Source organism: Sceloporus occidentalis, unplaced genomic scaffold (genome assembly GCF_023333645.1).
Source record: "Sceloporus occidentalis isolate IW3139 unplaced genomic scaffold, rSceOcc1.0.p SCAF_70, whole genome shotgun sequence".
In the NCBI taxonomy this organism is placed as follows: Eukaryota; Metazoa; Chordata; class Lepidosauria; order Squamata; family Phrynosomatidae; genus Sceloporus; species Sceloporus occidentalis.
This window is the reverse complement of record NW_028317050.1, coordinates 2,553,651-2,578,657: the sequence shown is the minus strand read 5'-3', so window position 1 is coordinate 2,578,657 and position 25,007 is coordinate 2,553,651. Positions and strand designations below refer to the sequence as shown.

The following is a 25,007-nucleotide window of genomic DNA, read 5'->3' as shown; positions in this document are numbered from 1 at the left end:
AGCGCTTGATTTTCTGCAGGCAGTCAAAGGCCACACTTTACAACAAGACTTTCCTCAATGAATGCAAATGGAATAATTTAGTAAAGTGAACGCCAAAGCGAATAATCTCAAAAAACGTTGTCCAGAAAGTGACACGAGAAGAAAAACAAGAAGGGAACAACACAGAAACAAAAAATCCAAACAAGCCAATTTGTCAAAAAAAAAAAGCTTAACCCATATTTCAAGACCATCATTTTCTAAAATCTTTCAACTGAGTGAAGACGTTATTTATTAAAAAAAAAGTGTGATTTTTCCATATTTTTATACTTGGATTTTTTTTCAATTTTTTTATCTCTGTACAGAAGAGATTGAATCTGCTTTTGCCCCTTTCATTTAGTCCACTTGGACAGCAGGAATTCCACCATAAAAGATGACACTGCTGGCGTCAGAACGCTCACTGCTCATCAGGAGCAAATTCCGCTCAGGTAAGAATTTCACATTCCTTTGGTTATATAATTGTCAAGGTCCTGTTCTTAATGGGTGGAATGTTATATGAAAAGTTAAAAAGGTGCCCTGTGTGATTGCTACACATTTTATGTACTGTCAAACTGTTTATTAAGCAAACTTCAGTAATAAAGCCAGATTTTGATTACTTATTTACATCCACATTTGTCCAGGAACACTTGTATATAAACATCATCAGCTACCCACAAATAATACATTTAAGTCTGACAACTACATCTTATCACCTAACCACATTTTTAGCAATACTCATTAATATATACAACTTATACTGTTCAAAATATATATTTTTATTTTGTTCTTTCACAGGTTGCAAATCTTATATAATTCAAAATGACGATGAAAATTGGGCATACAAAAATCAGGTTGGGGTATTTTTAAATTGCACTCTCCATTTCCTGCTCTTTCTTCTAGTAGCGCCTGGTTCAAAAAAAAAATGCAGAATGTAACATATCTATTGCAGGACAGGAGGTTCATATGTCTAATCATCATTTGCATATTAAACAAAAAACTATATTTCATACACAGAGCTCCTATTGAAGGGATAGTAACTACATTTTAAAAGCATTTTGTTTTATGCAAAATCTTGTGCTAATTAAAATAAAATAGTTTAGTTAAGGTCAGTAGCTGAGTAGAATATTTCCATCTCGTTCCGCAGGAAATATTTTGGTTTACTTTGCACAATATGGTATACATTAGCAACAATTATTGTGGTCCCCAAGATTGTAATTCTTGATAATTAGCTAATCTAGTGTACTGTTGTATAAATAACCAAGTGGTTAGGCCTCGTATAACCACCAACTAAAGTGCTGTCGGTTGGTTTAAATTCACACCTTCAGGCCAGTTACTGTACATTTATTTTTGGAAATAAGTATTTAATTGTTTGCCCTAGGAATACTTTACACAGCGATACTTTAATAAATTATTTTTACACCGAGGCTTAATTATTATAGAGTTCAATTACTATAACATTGTTATAATAATAACAACATAATTGTTATGAATTGCAGTATTTTTGACATCATTATGAAGCGAGCACAAAAAGACTCGGCTTGAACCAATCAGAAGCAAATAATGTAATACCCCACACTCTACTGAGCTACATTACAGCATTCAAAGTCACTCTCCTTATTTTATATATCTATACAAAGAATATAAAAAGAACAAATGACAACCCCAGCTAATTGTAGCACTAGCTATATAGTAAAACAGTTCCAGCACATTTGTATGTGCATAATTTATGATAAACCTAGCAAGTGATTTACCATTCTGATAGTTTTTTTTGATAGTTATTTTTCTCTACGTTTATGTTTTAGGGGATATTAGTGACTGGGAAACATCAAGAATCTTACATATTTTTATACTGCAGCACACTTTTTCTGTTATTTGTATCTTGTCAGTGGAAAATGTTGGTACATAATATACATGCAGCAACCTTCAACTTACAATTTAAGTGCAATAATAATAAAATAGAACCATGGTAAAAATTACTCTAGGGTGTGACAGTTTAACTCAAGGGGTTAACTTAAATGTACAACTACACACCAATTGCAGTGAGGTAAAGTATATATTAAAAAGTGCCAAATCAACCATTCTTGCAGGTAAAACATGTCAGGGTTGGTGCACTAATGTAAACACGTGTAGTTAAGTTAAATTTACATATGACTGAAACTCAGTTCTTAACAAACACTTTATGCTTTATATCTGATACTTGAAGATACAATATCTATTGTTTTCCTGCCCTGTATTTATTTTACAAACATTATACCATGAATGTATTGTGCAGTTAAAGGTGTTTGAGCCAACTAGTAACACTTTGGCCCTGATCACTGAGCCAGCATGCAACCCAAACTAAACCCCCCTCTATGAAAATAGGTAATAATGTGTGACCTAAAGGGCACCATAGGGACCCGCTGTTATAGGGTCACTCAAGCCTTCATATGCACTTTTTATGGGTTACATTTTAAGGGATGTTCTATTTGCCCCTTTGCCCATCCCCCAGCTTTCCTTGCAGGAGATGTTTTTGGCAAACACATCTCCATGCACAGGATATGCTTAGTGACAGTCAGCTCCAGTGCTGGCTTGGTGAATGCAGCGGGGGTCTATTGAGACCCCCCATACCCATATACCTAAAGTGCTTTTCAAAGCCCTCTAACGCTTAAGCCAGGGGCGTCCAACCTGCGGCCCTCCAGCTGCTGCAGGACTTCATCTACCATCCTCGTCAGCCAGCCCCTTAGCTGAAAGAGCATTATGGGAGATGTAGTCCTGCTGCAGCTGGAGGGTCGCAGGTTGGAAGCCACTGGCCTAAGCAGTCACTGGCTACGCATGGAGAGGGTCAGGCTATCACATTCAGTAGGGTAGGCAGATGGTGATTGAGTTTTGAGGCATAATAAGTATATATATATATATGGAGCCCTGACAGCAATGTTGTAGTGTGAAGGGCACCATGAAGCACAATTTAACTGCAAATCCAGCTGTCCTTCTTCTGGACCCAAACTGTCCCTCACTTCTCCACTTATTTTCATCTTTTCTAGGGGCTTAGAATGTTAGGGGGAGATCAGTCTATCACTGTGTTCTACAGATTTAAACTCCTACTAATATGTATATACAGTATCTCACAAAAGTGAGTACACCCCTCACATTTTTGTAAATATTTTATTATACCTTTTCATGTAACAACACTGAAGAAATGACACTCTGCTACAATGTAAAGTAGTGAGTGTAGTAGGTGTGGAGTTCACCTGAGCTTCACAGGTTGCCACTGGAGTCCTCTTTCACTCCTTCATGACGACATCACGGAGCTGGTGAATGTTAGAGACCTTGCGCTCCCCCACCTTCGGTTTGAGGATGCCCCACAGATGCTCAATAGGTTTTAGGTCTGGAGACATGCTTGGCCAGTCCATCACCTTTACCCTCAGCTTCTTTAGCAAGGCAGTGGTCGTCTTGGAGGTGTGTTTGGGGTCGTTATTTTTTTCTTTAGAAACTGCTCATTTAAAAATAACCTTGAGGCCCTGTAATTTATGAACTCTATTTGAAAAGATACTTCATGTCAAGACAATAAGAAACATGATAATGTTCAGATGGGGACTACAAAATCAATAAAATGTATAGAAGACCTTAGTTAGGAAAAGCAAGTGTCCCAGTTTTTGTTGTACAGCACTGATTTTAGCAGCAAGAGAGAGAGGCCTCTCTCTTGCTGCTATAATTCTCCTCTGTCTTGAGAGGTCCTTCCACCCCAGTTCATCTCCCACAGCACACCCATAGACAGAGAGTTAGGCTGCAGGCATGCAGGTCTTTGATTGTCTCTGGCTCTCTATGAGCACCATCCACTTATCACAGCAGGTTTTATACAGCCTTTCTGTGAGTCTTACTGTGCAGAGCGCAAGGGGGAGGTTGGTAGACAGTCTAATCCAAGCGAGAACTACAGGTACAGAGTAGTGGGACACTGTGTGTCCCCTACGTTGGTTATGTGCAATCTAAATGCATGTACTCCTACATGTGTATAATAACTTTACTAAGGAAATTATTCTGTTTCAATTACTTTTACTATTGATTTTAGAACGTATGGAGAGAAATGTACTTCCTATGTCATATGATGTGAGATTTGCCTTCAACTAGGCTTCTATGAATAGCTTAATTTATCCAGAATAAAAATATATAGGTTTTCATATGTAGCACTTAAACTGTTTATATGGCCTAGTTTCCCACTAGAAAGAAATTGCCCCAGCACTTTTTGGCAAAGGCAAATAAAGAAGGATGTAAAGGTTATTAATTAAATAATGTTGTTGATCCAATGAGAAATCAAATTGTCATTTAGGGGTTTAGGGGAGACTTGACTTCAATATGGGTATCTTTCCTTTTGGATTAACAGCAGGCTAAACCACAATGGGCTTGCATCATTTTTCATTCTAAATTATATGCTATGTCCATTTACACAACTACTCCTTCTAATGTAATCTGTTGCTCTCAGATCCCTTCTCTGCATCTTGCTTCAATGTGAAACTCTGTGCAGGGAGGCTTAGCCAATTCGGCTTAATGACCCATTACTGTGTGTCAGTGGCGTCTCCAGCTTTCATATTTAGGGGGGGCACATGGGGGGCCAGGAACCAAAGTATGGGGGCCAATTATAAAACAGTACATATACACTATATATATATATATATATATATATATATATATATATATATATATATACACACATATATACACACACACGTTAGGCAGTTATTTCTCATTCTTTAATATTAGCCCCTGCTGATGACAATATATAGAAATATTACACCCTGCTTCTGATATATATTAATATTAACCCCTGCTGCGGATATATAGTATTTATATTCATATTGGCAGCAGGGTCTAGTATTTATATATATATCGGCAGCAGGGTCTAGTATTTATATATATATCGGCAGCAGGGGCTAATATTAATATATATTGGCTGCAGGGGCTAAGTTTATATATATATTGGCTGCAGGGACTAATAATATATATTGGCAGTAGGGGCTAATATTAATATATACTGGTAGCAGGGTCAAATATTAATATATATCGGCAGCAGGGTATAATTTTTATGTATATCGGCAGCAGGGTATAATATAAGTATATATCCGCAGCAGGGGCTAATATCAATATATATCCGCAGCAGGGGTTAATATTAATATATATCAGAAGCAGGGTGTAATATTTCTATATATTGTCATCAGCAGGGGCTAATATTAAAGAATGAGAAATAACTGCCTAACGTGTGTGTGTATATATGTGTGTATATATATATATATATATATATATATATATATATAGTGTATATGTACTGTTTTATAATTGGCCCCCATACTTTGGTTCCTGGCCCCCCATGTGCCCCCCCTAAATATGAAAGCTGGAGACGCCACTGCTTCGAGTAGAGAAGATAGTACAAATATCTTGGTCGAAAAGAATGAACCTTCCTGCTCTGCTACCTTAAAACAGGTCCATTTCAAGAACATTTTTATGCCCCATCATTTTTTCCTTACCCCATAATATGCTTTTTTTTAAATTCACCCCATTCTTTCACCCATTTTTAGATTACATAGATTGGGATAGCAAAAAAGGACCTAAGTGAAAACTTCATAAATGGTCAGATTGAGTTGCATTGGATTTCTGCTGCAGGGAAACTGAAGGGAACTGTAACACCATCCGATTTGGCACCTTTAGGTGTTCTGGCTCACCTACTCATCTCATTTTTTTTTCCATTTTTTCATTATGGTTTCCCACTTGTTATCCCCCCTCTCCCTTCTCCTTAAATACACCTCCACTCATAACCCCACTTTAATCCACAAATCTCGTTCTCTCCCCTCATGACCCCAGCTCATATCATATGTAGTTTTCTCCCTTCTTAAAAAACTTTTTACTAGTAACCAAACTAAGTTAAAGACAGCACATCCACAAAAAACCCACCTGTTGTTATTTGTTTTCCCCCCTCCTCCTCTAATGTTCAAGACAACATTGAACCAACCATTGTCACTGTATCCTTTCCTGCCCCTGACCTCACACTTATTCCACAGGGGGGAAAAACAACCACTATTTCTATAACCTCACTTGTTTGTTATAACCCCTTGTCTTGTGCCCTTGTGCAACAAACCCACTGCTGTTTACGCTATCTTCTATATTCCAATTTATTGATCACATTTGCAACTCTCTACTCCCAACTCTCATAGTGACCAACCAACCCCTCCTAATTTGACCTGGTCTTTTCCCACCTTTGTAGTGTCACCCAATTCTTCAACACAACTTTCTCTCTGTCTCCTAACCTCCAACCTTGCTGTATTTCCCAGAAATCTCCTTCACCCAGTACAACTAACATGCTTCTACCTTTCTTTTCCAACATATTTAACTCATCCTGCCCTGATATTGACACAGCATAGCACAACCATATGCATAGGGTGCTCCTGCTGTTCTATGACACACTCTATACCAGGGGCGTCCATGTTTTTTCTGCAGTGGGCCACTTCATCAGAATTGTATACGTGCGCGGGCCGCACTCATTTTTCACTGTGAGAAAATATGGCCTTTAATAAATTATGCAGATTAAAATAAATTAAATGACACAAAACCTTTACTTTTCCTCTCACTGATTTCTGGGCCTAGAAAGTTTTGTGACTACAAATGCAGGATTCTGTATAAGTAGAAATAAAATAGTTCTATTTATTTTAGCGATGCACTAAAATGAAAATTCTGGACCAAAACCGAAAATTCAGGGTTCACTTAGCCGAAACTGACCCCCCACACACTTTTAATAAAAGTAAGTTACACACCAAAATTGTACAAAAAATTATATATTATGATTGTTAACAGCAATCTCAGGCATACCCAGATTCCAGCATGTACTGGTTGGCTGGGCATTGTATTTTTTGTCCAATTATAGTGTGTAACCATGCTTTTATTAAAAGTAACACACCACAATTGGACAAAAAAAAATCAACAATATGACTTGGCATGATAGGAGTCTGATTGCTAACACACTCTTTTTATACCCAGGTAACCAGTAAATGCTGGAACCTAGGCATGATGGGACTATGATTGCTGTTAGCAATCACACTCCTATCATCCCAAGTCAGCCAGTACATGCTGGTACAGGGTGGCTGTAAGTGCAGACCCCATACTGCTGGCAGCATCAATACACAAGGGGGCAGCTAGCCAGGTTTCAGCATATACTGGCTGACTTGGCATGATAGGAGTGGGATTGTTAACAGCAATCACAGTCCCATCATGCCTAGGTTCCTAGGCTCTTGTGATCCTGGCTGCCGATCTCAGGCGGGCCGCACATCGAGGTCCCGCGGACCGCATTTGGCCCACGAGCCGCATGTTGGACGCCCCTGCTCTATATCTTCACTTCAAGCAAACCCTGTAAGGGTGCAGATAAGTCCGGTATGCAGGATACTCCTAGTACAGGAAGTGTAGGCATGGTCAGACTCACTAAACACAGCAAAGTCTTAGTAATGTAGCCAGGGTCAGGAGAAACAGAGGAGTCCAGTAAAGGATAGCCAAGGTCAGGGTCACAGAAAACAGCATAATCCGATAAACGATAGCCAAGGTCAGGGTCACAGAAGGCAGCATAGTCAGAAGATAATCCGGGGTCAGCAACAGGAATCAAATAACAAAAGGCAGGGAAGAGCTCTATCAGGCACAATAACTGAGCACTGAGTAGTACTCCGTGTCGGTTTTTAAACATGCCGCCAGCGGACTCCCTGTCCCCATGCGTGACGTCATCTACACGGGTTCCCCGCCCTCTCCGTTCAGGGACGGATGAAGGCGCCAAGTGATTGCTCATGAAAACGTTTTCAGCAACCGCTCTTGAATACTAATGTGCATTTTTCACTTGATAGCACATTTGGTAGTTTTCTGTTTGGTTTTTGATTCTAATTTTGTTAACACCATAAAAATTTAATGTTTTTTGTCTGTGGTGAATCAATCATGCATTCTGATTTCATAGTTTCTTCTAGCTGGTCCTTTTATATACTTAAACTCGCCCTTAATAATGTTTAATGATTGGACACAATACAACTACTTAAACCTAGGAAAGCTATCTCCAATGGCCCAGAATATAACATTTAAAAGTGACATTAATATATTTGATATTGGGTGTTATGCTGTACCACTGTAACTGTTTGGCTCAGTATTTAGTGATGGGAGATATGCCATACCACTGTGTCTGTCTTGTTATAATAAGAGATACACTGTACCCCCTCAGTGTCTGGATCACTATATAATGATAAGAGTTGTACTGTTGTGGTGATGGAAGTTGTGGTATACCAAAGTCAGGCTCAGTATATATATTGATGGGAGTTATGCTGTACCATAATCATTGGATTTGGGGAAATATGTTTTACTATTATTATTTAAATCTGCAGTTCTATTTTCATGAATGTCCTTGCTATTTATTTATCTACTTTCTTTAAAATAGCCACTGTATAGATATAGTGGGGGGCACAAATCTCTGTTCTTGCCTTGGGCGCAAAAAGAGCTAGCTATGACTTTGTCCCTCTCGCTCAGCAGATTCTTTAAAGTCAGAGTGACGGATGTCACTGACACATTTAGTGTAATGCAGTTTGGGGGGTAACAGTATCACTGATGACCTGTTTGGGCCCAAAATGACAAGCTGTTCAGGGACAAAGCTGGCACTGTGGGAAGTAAGCAACATGGTGAAGTCGGGGGGCCCAAAGAGGTAAAGTAAAAAATGGGTGTGGTTAGAGGGGTTATGTTTGTTAAGATGAGGAGTAAGCAATATTGCCACACCCACCTGGGGGGCGTAAAAAATGTTTGCACCCAGGCATCAGTGACCCTAGACTCGGCCCTGCTAACTTCCCTACTGCCCGCAACTTGAACCTTTTTAACAGCACCATGTCCCATGTATGTCACCATGATGATTTAACTGTGGGTATTCCTATTCTCAGGCATTTTCTACCTTGTCCTCTCAGACCCTTCCTTACTTATTTTCACTTTAAATACCATCTTTTCTCCCCACCTTTAAGGCCTCCATGCGACTGACTTCTCAACTTAAAACTTATTACAACAAATCATTCTTCGCCAAGCAGTCCCTCGCCCTTTCCCCCTCAACCTCCTAATAATACACTGTAAGATTGTACCACCAGTATGCCTAACTTCTGTCAGTTATTGCCAATTTTATCAATTATAATGTTATTGTCAATATGCTATTGAATGAATATCACTATTATTAAAAATACAATGCCTTGTATATGATGTATTATTATTATCATAATTTGTCTTTGTTTTTCTGGCATACCTATAGTTGCCCTTGCAGGAGGCACTTTTAAAGAGTGATGACAATGAACACTGGGTTTTGGGTTACACTGTATGACAGCAGATCACACGATGTAAACATGATGTTGTTGGCCTTTTTCTCACATTGGCTCCCCATTGCACATCATCTCCAAACGCCAGGCTGAGGTCTAGCCCTGCTATAGCTTGTCTTGTGTATTTATTTGGATTGTAATACTGGTGTAAAGTGTGGGACAATTAATATCAACACGCTAATGGTTTTCATTAGACTTGTGCATTTGTATTCGGGCGAACATGAAGGGTGCGTTTTCGTTGTTCAGCCCGAATATCGAAGAGTAGGTGGCGGCAAAATGTACATGAAGAAGCACAACACGAAGAATCTTCATGTTTGTTTTCATTAGTATCTCCTAAGTAATCTCCCTGGTCCCTTCCACCTCTTGCCTACCTTGTCTACAAGAGCGAGAATCCGTAGGATCGCGCAAGGAGTTAAAGGTCCGTGCGAGCTACTCTATTGGTCGCCTGCAGAGGCCTCCTCTGGCATCTACCAATTGGTTGATGCCAGAAGACGTCCTTGCCGGCAACCAAGGACCTTTAACTCCTGGAACCTCCGAAGGCCAAATTCCGCCGTCAGGAATTAAAGGTCTGTACGAGCGACTCTATTGGTCTCTCGTATGGACCTTTAACTCCTGGAGCGGGGAGATCAGTTGCCTCCCTAGGCCAAATTTCCGTACCAGGAGTTTAAAAGTCTGTACGAGCGACTCTTGGTCGCCAGCAAGGGGCTCGTCTAACATCAACCAATGAAGAGCAGCTGCACTAATAGAGTTGCTCGTAGAGACCTTTATAATCCTGGCTGTGTACTGCGTTAACCCCTTCTAAAAAAAAAAATAAAAAAAAATGAACACCAAGAATGTATACGAATATTCGCCTGAACCGAACACAGGAACGGGAGAATATTCGTAGAATCCGAAGATTTTTTTCTCCATGAATACGAACACGAAAAGTCTAGTTTTCATAGTGATTGTTCCACTTATAGCTTCTTGTCTTTAAATTGATTTTAAAATAATAATTTATAAACCAGGATCCTGTTGTGCACTTTTATATTCTCTTGAATCTAGTCTTGAAGTATGCTTCTCTGAAAACCTGATCTTTGGTTGTCTGTTGTTCTATATTACACACCATCAATAATCAGGGAAGCTTTTTTATTCAGTTTAAACATTCTTTTGAAGATGATCTTGCACCCTGTTTTCTATGTAAATGTTTTTGTGAACGTTTTTTTAAGAACCAAAGTCTTTTTATTTAATTAAATTCACAGACTTTGTCACCATTCCTGTCTGCCAATTGGGAAATGTGATATGCATACCAAAAAACATTTGCTGCTGTTTGTGGGTGCCAGTATTTTAGCTTGAAACCTACCAACTGGTGCCTAAATATTTAGATAATCCTTAAAAGTAATCAAAATGGGCCGAATCTTATCGCATGAGGTTTACTAGGATTGATTTCCAAAACGCAATCAAAAGAAAATTTCATATTTGGGAGAAGAAAAAAGCCTCTATATAGATGGCTTGAAGGGTAGATTTTTCTTAAGCAAACATACAATAAGTGCATCTACGTCCATAAGATTTAATTTATTAGATGCAGGTGCATATGTTTCTTTGGCAAGGCTATGAGAGAGCACCGTCAGATGCAGGGCTGTGTGACTGCACAGCCTGTGATTTTCCTGGGCTGGTTTCTGCATACCCTAACATAATGTGAGTAAACGATCGGTGCCCTATTACATTGCTTACGTAGGGAGTCCTGTTACTGAAACAGACTGATGGGAGCAGCCCTCATCTCTTGCTTTTTAAACTGTCTTCATAAGTCAGTGTGCCTATGTACCGTATATATGTATACACACATACATCTTTTAGGCTAGATTGATTTGTTTTCATAATATCCTAAGGACACTTCCGTCCTTTATGATAATAATTAAAGGAATGACTGACTTGGGAGCAACTAGTATACAGTGGTTCAACATTAAAGTAATTTACCTGATGGTAAGGTAGGAGGACACATTTGAAAGTTTTAGATTAAAAAGTTAGATTTTATATTTATATTACCGTGAAAGGGCAAGACTATAAGGCAATGCATTGCTTGTACATCAGCCCTGGCTTGAAATACCGCATATCACTCTCTACTACAGACTTCTGTAATATTAAAGAATAGAGTTTATCAATTTTAGTCAAAAATCTTTTGACTCATCAGACATCTGTGACCATTTATAACATTTAAACCCTTTGCCTTTCGAATATAGCCTTATATAAACAAACCCTTGTGGACTTATGTCCTTTCCTCTCTTTTCTTCTCCTTTATCCTTTCTTTATTCCCTTTGTGTTTCTTCATAAATAAAACATTTTAAAAGAAGTTAGATTTATTGAATTATATTCTAACAAATCAACGTCCTTCCCTGAATTTGACTCTCTTATAACCTACTGTCTCTGGCTGTCTAGTGATGTAATCTCTGAAAGGACAGTTGAAACTTGGGCTTGTCAATCACTCATTGGCACCTGTGCCATTAGATCTGTGTAAATCCTGACTTGGCTGCAACTGAAGACTGCATAATGACCTCACTAGTCCTCTTAAACATTTCTTTTTTCTTCATCTTGCCTGGATTAGCCAGGATTCCCTTTGCATACCAGGATAATTTTAAACATATTATTTATAATATTAAATATGGCTCAGTCGAATGTTAAGGCCATACAGATGCTTTAGAAATGAAAGCAGCAAGAACATTCTGAACACTATGCACTATTTCCATAACATTTTACAAACACAAAATTGTTTACACCACTGATACAATGCATTGCACACACCACTTACACTAAATGTGCAAATAGACTGCAGAAACAGAGACAAACCAAAAATATGTGGTTCTCTCATGCGCACCACGTAAACAATATAAATTTACACACAATATGTATTTTTATTCTGCATAACCAATGCAAAAAGTAAGCACAGAATGTATTTTTGCCAAAAACTTTGAAGGGATCTAAAGAAGGTGTTATAGTAAATCTTGCCGGTAGCAGGTAGCTTATTGTATGTAAGGTGAAAACTGCGGTGCAATTGAACACTTCAAGTTCAATTCAGTTGCTGATGTCATCAGAACAAAAAAAGTAAATTACAAAAATAACTGAAGCGCCTAGTCATCGTGGGTACAATGACCACCATAAGAAAACTGACTTGGAGAACTCCTATGTAGAGTGATGAGGCCTAGAATTCCCAATAGAACTTAATTATTTTCTGCTTTGTTTTTATGTTGCTTTTGTTATATGTGCAAGATCTTTTACGTAAACATTTCCACAAGTTCCTTATGTAAATCGTAACATGTAATATGTAACAATATTTTAGACTTCTAGTATGTTTATAAAGAAAAGAGGGGGCAGAAGACTGTGTTATTAAGGTGCTATGGCTTAAATTTGAAGGCACAGTTTACTATCCCGTGCAGCCTCACTAACAAAGAACGTATACTGAAGTACTTTGTATTTACTTTTATATGCATATTATTATTGCTTTAATATATTTTATATTTTTCTGTAAGGTCAATATTGGTCATTATATGTATTTATTTAATATTACATAGAACAGACTAGTATTTTGAGCTTTTTTGAGCTCAATTGGACTCTCCCCCGATGATGATTTTTTTCCCTTCCCTTAGGATAAAAATAACATCATGTTTATTATACATGTTGCATGTTTACTTTTATATATGTAGTTCCAACAGGTGTATGAGGCATAGCAACATCTTTTTATCAGGGCATTCATTCAAGGTTGTAATTAGTCACATCATCACTATAGTCAAACTGTTTTGTTCTAATCCCAGTTTTACGTTAGTGAAGTTTACCTCAATAGACAAGAGCAGCTTTGATTGCGTTTCAAAACCCAATAGAACAAAACACATTTTGCTTACTGAGGTGGATTGTGCACTTTTATGCTATAATTAGTTGTGTTCAGATTTTACGGGGAAGGTAAGATTCCAGTTCCATTAAGAAGATTTGCATTGTCTTTTAGAAACCTGTTGGACTAAACAACATAGTAATGATAATAAGGCAATTACTATTTCTAAACTATTAGATGTACTATTATTTTCAAAATAACTTATCTCAATAATAAAATCTTTACAGTTCGCAAAACATACTTTCTCTATTTGACTCAATGCTCTTTTATAGCATATGCGCAGCCTCTTCTTTTTTCTCTTCAGCAGCTTTACTAGCTCAATAAGTGGTCTACACTCTAATGTAACATGGTTTCTGCTTGACCTCATTAGAGTTACAAGAACATATAATGTCTTAATAATACATACCTCCTATTTATTCATACAATCTTGTTATTGTGATATTCCCTCAATGTACCATACGCTGCTAGGGAATATGTTAAATAATAAAATTTATTATTATTAAAATGATAATGCTCCACTAGCTGTGTCTCCGTTTCTATAGTTTTAACCTACAATGACCTTTTACCACAGCAGCTGGAAATCTTTTACAATAAATAATTTAGGACACCTTGTGTCTACTAATTTACTGGGATGCAGTAAATTGAAAAAATTACCAGTTTTCAAATCGAAAACCTACAAATTATTAAATAATTATGTGCTAGTATTGTTCTTTGAACAAAATACATTACTAAAGCTTTATGGTTATTTAATATATATTTAAATATAAATTTGCTGATTAGTATTTTAGTTAGACTATTTTCATAGAGGTTGGGGCACTTTTTCAATACAACTATGGATATCATATAGAAACCTAATTTCCTTAGAAAAAACCTGGTCAATGTCACAGCATTTTGTTGAAAAAATGCATATGTTAAAATAAAATTTTTCATTATGAGTGTTCTGAAGAAAGAAGAGTGAGCAAAAGGGGATTGGGCAGCATATATGCAATCTCAGGTTACCGGCATAAATAGATGTACCCGTCACCTAAAATCATTCAGCTGCTCAGCGCAAATGTTGCCCATGGACAACTGCGGGCAGCATGAAACTGCCCTGAAATAGAATATGATTCACTCATAGTATGTGGCTTCTGCCTTCCATGCCAGACATAAAGGACAATTGTAAACTAAAATTTAGCACAGTGATACAAAAAGATATTTTTTGTGGGAAGCTGCTACTTATACAATACAATTAATCTGTAGGGCATCTAATTCAGTGTTTTTTGTGAGAGGGTTGATTACTGGATTAATGTAGGAGCTGATCCTTCTTTTCTTACATATCGGTGAATGTGAATGTCTAACTGAGAACATTCCCCGATACTAATGTATAAACTATGTGACACATAAAATATACAACAATTTTGTTTTTGAATACTACACATCATTATAAAATATGAATGTGCAACCCCAACGAGCCTCTGCTGCAGGAAGAGTTTTGCTGGCCCGCCTTTCTTGATGGAGAAACTTGCCAGTGTCCAAATAGTAAAATATATGAAGCATGAAACACCAATGAGGAAAAGTGCTATCATCTCTTTAGACAAATCTTTTTTTTAAACAGCGAGCCATGCAACAAAAATTCCTGCAGTTGCTGCAAAAATAAGAGCAGCTAAACATGTCTCTGAATGTCTTTAGAGCTTTATTATAACTGTCTTTTTATTTGCAGTTCTGCAACTACGAATGCAGCACCGGCGCTCTCAAGAACAAATGTCAGAACGAAATGTGATCTCAAGTAAGTTATTAACGTAATCGAAATATTAGGTTTAATAAAATGATCAGACATTCTCCATGTGGCTGTACATTAAGATCTGTTAAGCTGAACAGACTTAAGTATATATATATATATATATATATATATAACATTTTATAGCCCCCACTATTACATTTTTTTTTCTTTATATATGTAACTATCAAGTGTTTTTTTGTAGTCATTCAACTACAGTGTTGCTTGCAATAGAAACATCTGAGGGCAGTCAAAAGATTAAGATTATCATTATATTTTATGTATGTAACATACATGCTATCTGTGACTTCTATATTAATGAAATACATAGTGTTTGCTGTACAGCCCCAGATGTCATTCTGTTGATTTATATGAATAGTACTTAAAAGACTATTGGTCTGTGTGGGAAACTGTACAATCGTAAATCGTAAAACAATGTTGAAATGGTAGTTTGTCAATATGATTATCCTTAACATCTTGATATTAAATGTCAATTTCAAAGTGTAACGACTAACATATTTGGGTTTTTTTTTCACATTCATAGCACTCAATAAAACAGAATCAGCTTTCCCAGAACAAAATGGCAACATGGGTCAAAGCAAAGTAAGTGTGTACCAGATCATAATTCTCCAAATGAAATACCTAGTCAAACAGTTATTACGCCATAACTGTTATCCCTACAGTAGAAATGTTGCTTAACTTGTGCCAGTTTATCTCACTTAATTTGATTCAGTGTTATGATACTGGGTGTTATCATCTCACAATCATTTAACCTTCATAACATGTAAAATCCTTGTCACAGTGGGAATTGTAACGCTGAGCAGGGCTTAAACCACCCTTACCTAGCGGATAAACACATTGATCATTATATTATAAACAATGTGGATATCATATTATCTCATTCACATTTATTTTTTAAAACCTGATAGAATAATTTATATTTTATAGACTGAAGACTTAATGAAGTACAAAAATCAAAACAAGCTCCACAAAGTGGCAGCTGTGAAGATGCATTTTTGTGAAGGTAGGACTTATTTTTCTTACAGGTGAATGTATATAATATGATCATTGCGGAAATATTTGAAGCCAAAACATAAGCTGTAAAAAGTTTGGGAAATTGTTTATTACCGTATTTTCATAAAGAGTGAATAAAATGAGTGTGTCACTTACTCTACTGGTGCCATCTTACATCTGTTTTGAGAGTCACATTGAGCTGAGCCCATTCCTGCTATTTTATGAAAAAAAACATATAATCCATTTCTGAAGGTAACTCTAATGAGATACAATTGTTAACTTCTTGTGTTTAGATAAGCTAGTTGAATCTGAGGAGTTTAAGGAAAAAAAGGCTCGCTTGGCTGAAGACTTGAATGAAAAGATTCTCCATCGACCTGGGCCCCTAGAACTAGTCAAGAAGAACATACTTCCATTGGCTGCCGGTGTGAAGGATGGAATGAAGGGTAAGGTACTCTTTATTTTTAAATTAAAGAAAATTGGCATCATAACTGCAGAGGGGCATGACACAAACAATTTATGTTTCTGCTTTGTACATGTACAGTAACAGAAGTCACTGTAATACACTTAGTACATTTGATGGTGGGTGATATGGTTGCCAGCTACAAAATGTGGCCACCTGATTAGCCTGACAATGAGATACTGAATATGTTTATTAACTTCCAAACTGCATTTAGTTCAGTTCCATTTAGTAAACTGGTATGCTGTTCATAATTGAATAGGGAAGAAAACTATAATATATGCACATGACTAAACAAAATATAGAATGTTAACTTTTTGCTCCCTCCTTTGAAAAAGAAAACAGGAGACTTGTGAAAATGGAAAGGGGGGGGGCATATCAGGGGCATCTGCTCCTTTAATTGCTTGTGAAGTACATGCACGCATAATGCCTTTTTATTGCCATATATTGTATATTGATTTTCCCCCTGGTGTACAGCTAATTTTTCTATAGATCACTGTGAGATTAATTAATTTAATTTAAGGTTAACATATTGTAAACAAAATCTATAAAGCAACTTATAAAACATGTTAACTTAAAATTAATGAGATCCTGATGACTGCATGACTGATAGATGTAGCCACCAAGTAGACATACTGCTTTTCACCCAGCCCACGGTGAGTCCTGCATATAGCTATTTGTGCTTCTGCCCCTGAATTAGCTGTACTCTTGGACCCAAGACTGGTGATTGTAATCTAAAACAAATAAAAAGAAGTAAAGTGCAATAAAACTTGTGGCAGGTTCATACAAAGAGACCTGAACGCAGCAAAACTCTCCATTTTATCGCAGTCCAAGATCCTTCCTATCCTATATCTCTAGTCTCTTAATAGCCAGTATCTGTTCAATTAGTTAAAATTCAGTTATATGAGTGATCCTTGCTAAAGTTTACATTTTTCATTGTTCTTCAACAGATCAGATTCAAATATCCTCATCCTCTGACACTTTCTCATTTGATGATGATATCAGCAGCTCATCCTCTTCCTCTACTTCATCATCACCTCGATTTGCACCTTCCCCCGGCCTATCAGTTAATCTGTCTCCAACATCTACCAGCCCTGTCTTCCAGGTACTACCCTGCAACAACACTAGAGATTAACAATAGGGGTTAAGTATACAAAGTGATTGTAATGATGCAATCAGGATTCCAGAATTTCACATTAAATTCACATACCTCTCAATCCCTCTTTTGGACCCAAATCACTGTGTCCATTTTTCATTTCCTTATGTCCTTTTATAGCAGTTTAGAAAGTTTGGTTGGTGTGAGTGTTCAATAGACCTATAATAATGTGTATATAGTCAGTCAAAAATTGTGCAAATAAAATATTTTCTTTTAGTTAAAATACTTTGCTCAAACTTCATGAATAATGATGAATAGATTACAAACATACATAAAAAGTAATAACTATGTCACTAATCACACCCCTCAAAAACATGTCCCTCTGTAGTCTTTTCAAATTTGGAGTGTATAGATTCATATATCAAATTATTCATGATTACTTTGTTTTTCAAGAAGATACGTTTTAAACTATTTTTCCTCTATAGCACAATCATCATAGCTAACTGTTGTTCCCCCCCAAAAAACATCAGAACACCACTTTTTTGGTGTCAGTCCACAACAACAGTAATATTATGTTGCATTTTTAACAAATATTTTATAATTATCAATGTGTATATTCGCAGTCCTTTTATTATGAAATGATTTATTTTTAAATTAATTGGTTTTATATCCCAATTGCCTAGTAGTCATATTAGCACTCACCTCAATACACTATCAAAGCAGATATATAACACTAGTTCAAACCTGATTAAAAGTAATGTTATCTTGTGTATGTAATATAGCCTATGCTAATCTAAAATGAACTATCTTTTTAAGATTGTGGTTAAATATCTTAACTAGTATTTAGAATATAGTCTGCTAAATATATAGCCTATTTTTCCTAAATTGTATTAAAGTGGGATTACATTTTATTTTTTACCTTTTAGAATGTTTTTTTTTTTTAATTAAGTGTCATAGTTAAAAATAAACAAATGCATAAAGAAAACAGCTACCTCTCTTAGTGCATATGCACTGTCGGATCCTCCCTCCTAAAAGTGGGAATCTGACAGCACAATAGGGACTCTGCAAGAAGCGATCTGTGGTAGGATAAATAATGCATATTTTAAATGCTAAAATATGCTAATAAGATAACAATTGAGCAAACTTTTTTTTTCGTATGTGTATGGTTTGCTTAATTGTTTGGTAATGTCACTTTAACTATTGTAAAGTGATAATTTTGCTAGGGTCTATTTAGAAAGTTAATGGTGACGCCTAATGAGCCTCTATCGTTTTTCATGTAGCGTAACTTTAAACCTTGCCAAATTGTAAATGAATGATTGACAATAAATTTTCTGATACTGATAATTTATCTGTTTTAATTTAGCATTTAAATGATATACCTTTTTTTTACGTGTATTCCTCTTATTTTATTCTAGCTGGATCTTCCCCAGATTAGTGAAGAGCACGAGCCAATTACTGGAACAGTAGCAGAGGTTGACAGTTTAGCAACCAATAGGGCAACCCCCCATCAGCCAGTGCTGATTTCAGCTGGTATACCTAAGGTGTTTCTTTATTCTTATTTTTAAACAGAAATCATTCAATTTTTCTACACTTCTGTTCCTTTGACTAAAATAAATGTCTACCAGTAAACTGGCAAATGTTTAGCAGGTTAGCATTGCAGTGACACCTTGAACTCTGCCCTGGAAAAACCTATATTAACACGTGCATATGCCTTAGTATGTTAAACAAGCAGCACTCACACTCATTGCCTGACCTTTATTGTGGAAAAAATATGCAATTGTTCAAGTATTAAACCATGAAAATTATCAAATATTTTAGCTTTGCAGAACTTTTTAATTGATATCCCATAGAATGCAACCAATGGTATTACCACAGGGGTAATAGTAAACATCATTATAAAGTATCTATTTTTTGTTTACTCTGATAGATAGTTAAAGCAAAATGACTGACTTAAAAAATGACACTAGATCAATATGTGCTATTTGAATTCTAAACAAAATGTCAGCATTAATAATTGTGTTGGCATTTACAGGTCTCAGCTAAGCCTTCTGATATGGGTAAGAGCCAAAGGCAGAAGAAACTAAAGGATGCCAAACCAAAGGTGAAGAAACTCAAATATCACCAATACATTCCACCGGATCAGAAAGTAGATAGGTCTCCGGTTGCAATGGATTCTGCCTATTCTCGTTTGCTGCAACAGCAACAGATCTTCTTGCAACTGCAGATCCTCAATCAACAGCAGAACCAAACTTTCTGTGTCCAAACTGTTCATCCGCTGACCACAAGGTAACAAATACATTTGTAAGACTTGTTTTTATTATATTTGTGACATGTTTTTTAAAAAACAGATTGATAGGTTCTTATTTTCAATTTTGTATTGTTTTAGTATCTCAACAGATCATGTGATTAGTTTCACAGGGGCAACACAAAATGGTGCCCCCACCATAAATCTCTCACCTCCACCTGGAACAGCATCTGTGACAACAGTAGCAAGCTCACCCACAACTTCACCAAACCTGAAACCAGAAGTTTTGCCAGCAAATTTGGATGAACTAACAGTGAGTGTGATAGTCTTAGTTGTTTTTTTTAAATTAAACCATTTGCACATAGATTTAAAATATATTAGTAATTAAATATATAATACTCCAGATAATTGTATTTAATATAAGGTATAAAAAGACTAGTACGAGTAATTTCATCAGGGTGCCTTATAATAAACGTTTTAGACATTCTATTTATTTAGTGTTTATTTAAGTATGAAAAAGGTAATTCTAATTTCCCCCCCAAAGGTATCAGAACTTCGTCAACACCTGAGGAAACGAGGCCTGCCTGTTTCTGGCACAAAGCCAGCATTATTGGAACGCCTTAGGCCATACCAAATATCTCGTACCAAGGCTATTCCCATTCAAAGTGCACATTTAATAACACCCGTCATTGAGTTGCCTTCGTTTCCAAATCCACCAACATGTGACAATACTCCAGCCACTTTATGCACTTTTCGGACTTTGCCATCTCCTGCTTCTTTTGAGGCTCCTCGTGAGTCAACTAATCCATCTTGTAGTGTTCCAGAAAATGTTGATAGCCAAGAGGGCATGCAAGACAAAGACATGCACAAACAAGGCATTAATGAAGACCAAGTACTTTTGGAAAAGCAAAAGGTGATTGAAAATTTGACTTGGAAATTACAGCAAGAACAAAAGCAGGCTGAAGATCTTAGAGTAGAGTTGGAAATGCATAAGCGTTTAAAAAAACGACGCAAAAATGAAACATTTTGCCCCAGGTTATCTATCAAAACAGAGGAAGAAAGCACATCTTCAAAATCCTGTTGTGCAAAAGCACAGACAGAGGAAACAAATTTTCTATACACTCTCAACAATGGCAGACCAGAATTGCAGCCACCTGTAGTGGAACCACTGAGCAACTCAAATGATAATAACAGCTACATGGTATGTAAATCACTTGTGTGCCACACACAGTCATGTGGACAGTATTAGTGTATGATATGTGAATTAGAATCACAGTAGAGACATTTCGCACACCATTTTGTCCTCAAACGTAAACAATTAAAACACAGCTATAAAAAAACAAAATATTAAGTGTATTTTTTACCTTTATTGATTTTACACTTAACAAAATACTAAAGTAAAATGGGCAGCGTAACTACAAGGGTTGCTTGTGCTATGGGCCCGAGCAATACCTAGAACTACTTGTTCATGTCTCCTCGTGCTGGTTCAAAACTGTTCTGAAAGAGCCCTTCCGACCTGGACCGGGCCGAGGAGATAAGAACACATTACGTGGCCCCACCGTGAAACCGAGGTAAGGGGGTACTAGCAGGAGGGAGTATGTATGTTTGTGAACAGTGTACGTGAGTATGGATGTCTATGTATAATTGTATGTGGGCACAGATGTCTATATATGTGTATGCAAGCATGGATTTCTATGTGTGTGTGAGCATTGATGTCTTGTGTCTGTGTGTGAGCAACTGAGCATAGATGTATAAGTGTATGTGTTGGAGCATGTATGTGTAAGTGTGTGCGAAAGCATGTATGTGTATTATATGTGAGCGTGTACATGTTTGTGTGTGTGTGAGAATGTATGTGTAATTGGTGTGAGATGGAGTGTGAGCATGAGTGGTGTGAGAAGGAGTGTGTGTTAGAATAAGTGTGTACGTGTGTGTTAGCATCAGTAAATGCAAGTGTGTCAGAGTGTATCTGGGAAGGGTGGGGCAACAAAGGTACAGACAAGCTATTTGGGGGGTGATAGCATAAGCAAGCTGTTTGAGGGCAGTGATGGCACTGACAAGCTGAGGGCAAAGATGGCATAGGCAGACTCTGATAAGCTGCTTGGGGCAAATATGGCACTGTGGAACACATTGCTTGGTGAAGATAGGGGGCCATGGGGCAATTTTTTCACTGGGGCAAACAGAATTGATCCAATGTAATTTGCACTTTTAGTTATTGGAGTTATAGATTTGTTTTATATTGGATACTTATTTTTTTTTAAATGTGTATGTAATAAGTAGATTCATAGGAGAGTCTTTTGACTTAAGCATTAACTTCCATTTTAGGTTTTCTGTCCACCTTCGTGTGATTTGATAGGACAGGATTTTGAGCTTCCAATGCAGATCACAGCCAGTCCAGAAAGCCCAGTACAGAAACCTCTTTCCTTTGAAGAGGAGCTTCAGGAGGCTATACAGAAAGCTCAGGTATACAGAACATTGGTTAGTAAGATGTGAAAGTTAATCACAACTTTATAAGTGGGTCCTAAAACAAGTGTTATCTTTGTTCACAGATGGCGCTCTGTCAATCCATTGAGGACATATTAGAAGATGAGCCACTAATGTCTGCAGGTAAAACAGTTCTCAGTGGCTATAGTTGCGTCATGATGACCAAAGACACAGAAAAAAAGAGACAAAATGAGCCGAAGTTGTAGAAAAAACAGCAACCATAATGTGACATAAAACTAGTAAAAAAATAAGACAGACTTAATTTACCACAACAACCTTAGCCCCTCTTTGATTTACTTGGAACCTGTACTCATCACAATTTCTTTCCAAAATATTTCAATATTTAACGATATTTTACAAATTAAGATTTAATATCTAATATGTATATTACCTATTTTGATTCTCATCACAAAAGCAAGATGGTCTTATGTGAGAGTTATGCAACCAGCTGTCATGTTTGTATTTGTAAGAGAATGCTCTCCATTTATAGATTCATTTTGATCATATTTCAGATGAATTGATGCATGTTGATTCCAACATAACTGAAAATCTTAAATCTGAAATGGAACAGCAGAATCCGATGTCACCTGCAACTCCAACTGGGAATTTTTCAAAGCCCTTTCATAACTTCTCTGAAACTCATTCACAAATACAAGCAATACCCACTTCAGGCATCCTGGAATTTCCGGTTTCCGGTCACTATGATTTCTTCCCTGGCCAAGACAGCCTTTCTGTTATCTTCAGTCCTGACCAGATGGAGATGCCCCCTTCTCCACAGAGTGAAAACACTATATCACCATCATCTTCTGCTTCGTGTCGGGTGCCTTTTGATCCAGCAGACTGGCTAGAAGCACTGACATCAGGGTCAACTTCAAGTTTTGGACCTAGCAGCCCAAATAGTTCCAGCATATTCTCCACTGACGTTTTTGACTCTCCAGACCTAAGCATTAACAGAATGATTGATTTAATGGTGGAACAGTGGTGAATTCAAAATGAAATAAAAGACAATTGTACAAATTTAATATATCACACCAATCCTTTTAATCAGTTTTAAAGAAAGAAAATCTTTAATTTTAAAAGAATAGCTGTGGGGAGAATGCTTTTGACATAACCCAGAACATACATTAAATAAGAATATTATGGAATTGTTACATAGGCAGTGTAAACACTGTTATGGCTGTTACAATATAGATTTGGTTGGAGAGCACATGGATTATTCATTGGTACCTTAATTTATTGCTAAAATTCTAAATATATGTTTTCTCTCCAAATATGGGAAAATCCAACTCCAAGATGATATCATTTTAAATTGAATTGACACATTGGATCTCATGAGGTGCACTTTAATGTTATGGTTAGATTTAAACAATAATGTTTAACATAGAATGGGAATGCCGTTGTCACCAATGCCTAAGTATTTATTATTTGTTTTCAAAAATTATTTTCTTAAATCTCTTTATTCTCTGCATATTACCTATGCATTATGTAGTTTTTCTCCAAGGTATATAATGTCATAGAAAGGAGCTGTTTAGAATTTCAGTGCATGAACATTCATGTATACGTTTAGCCTATGCACTTTTCCATAGGTATATTGTTTCTAAAGCTGGAATATCAGCTCTGAACTGTGGTTTATTTAAATGTGCAAAAAAAAAACAAGTTTATTCATGTATTGCTCACTTTTATTTTTGTCATTTTGGCAATACATACAAAATCTGCTGTCACAATACCTTATGACCAAATATTATGGTTTATAATATATATAATCAAGTATTCTTAGGGCTCTATCCGGAAAATATCTGTTTTGTATAATTTTATATGGCAATTAATATTTATTTAATAGAATGCTAGTACATAGTAATAATAAAATATCAATAGAAAAATAAACGCAAGATGTAGATGTAATATAATGCAAAGTGTCATTCCAACTGTTGGTTGGATATGACCCTGAATGTCTTTCCTGCAGCCTACTGTCTATGTAATACATTAATGTCTTAATAGGTTTCAAATCAGATTCACATAGAGACAAACATGACCAGAGATGTCGAACACGCCACAAATTTTCATAATGACAGCGCTAGTGGAAAATACAACACAATACATACATAATGCACTTTCGATGGATTCTACTAAAAGAAGAAAGTGTGGTAAAACTGCATTAAATTCAGTAGCTGCTGTATAACCTGTTGCTCTCAGACTCACATTTATGTAGAGAGTATGTCAAAAATACATATTTATAATAATGTTAACAAGGATATTAATATATGGGTAACATTATCATATTTAATTTCAGAAGTATGTTCTGTCTGTAAAATTAAAATAGATTGATAATTGCATTACTGTATTTAACTATACCCCTATCAAATGGTTGTTTATGGATGTGATTGCTACCAGCCCCCTAGTCCATCTTTCTCTTAAGCCCCTAATAAAGTTGATCTTGAGAATCACAAAAAATAATTTACATCGTTTCAAAGGAGCAGGATTTAAAAAAACAAAAACAAATATATGATATGACTCCCATAGTGTAAAAGGCCACTGTGTTATAAATGATAATAAATAAATATTTTTGGAAAATTCGTCCTACATGGCTTTTAACAAACATGATAAAACAGTGCATGCTTTAACCCCTTAAGGACAATGGGCAGTCCCTAAACCCATTGAAAACAATGCATTTTGAGCCCGTACATGTACGGGCTTTGTCATTAAGGGGTTAAAAAAAACCCAAACCATTATGTTCATGGAATTTCTGCTTTCT

General features: G+C 36.5%; 1 protein-coding gene across 1 annotated transcript; it reads left to right on the top strand.

The window, feature by feature from the left end:
• Positions 1-409: 409 nt before the first annotated feature.
• Positions 410-23,240, top strand: LOC149286341 (myocardin-like). The gene is made up of 12 exons (XM_089494245.1): positions 410-464; positions 14,906-14,971; positions 15,507-15,565; positions 15,911-15,986; positions 17,384-17,538; positions 18,945-19,070; positions 19,562-19,815; positions 19,916-20,087; positions 20,319-20,975; positions 22,097-22,234; positions 22,321-22,378; positions 22,768-23,240. Exons 1-12 carry the CDS (start codon positions 410-412, stop codon positions 23,238-23,240), a joined length of 2,289 nt encoding a protein of 762 aa, XP_089350371.1.
• The last annotated feature ends 1,767 nt before the right edge of the window (positions 23,241-25,007 follow it).

Coding starts and splice junctions, on each gene's coding strand:
- LOC149286341 (XM_089494245.1), top strand. CDS start 410: ATGACACTGCTGGCGTCAGAACGCTCACTGCTCATCAGGAGCAAATTC. Junction 15,987..17,383: donor GAAGATGCATTTTTGTGAAG/GTAGGACTTATT, acceptor GTTCTTCAACAG/ATCAGATTCAAATATCCTCA. Junction 19,816..19,915: donor GTTCATCCGCTGACCACAAG/GTAACAAATACA, acceptor GTATTGTTTTAG/TATCTCAACAGATCATGTGA.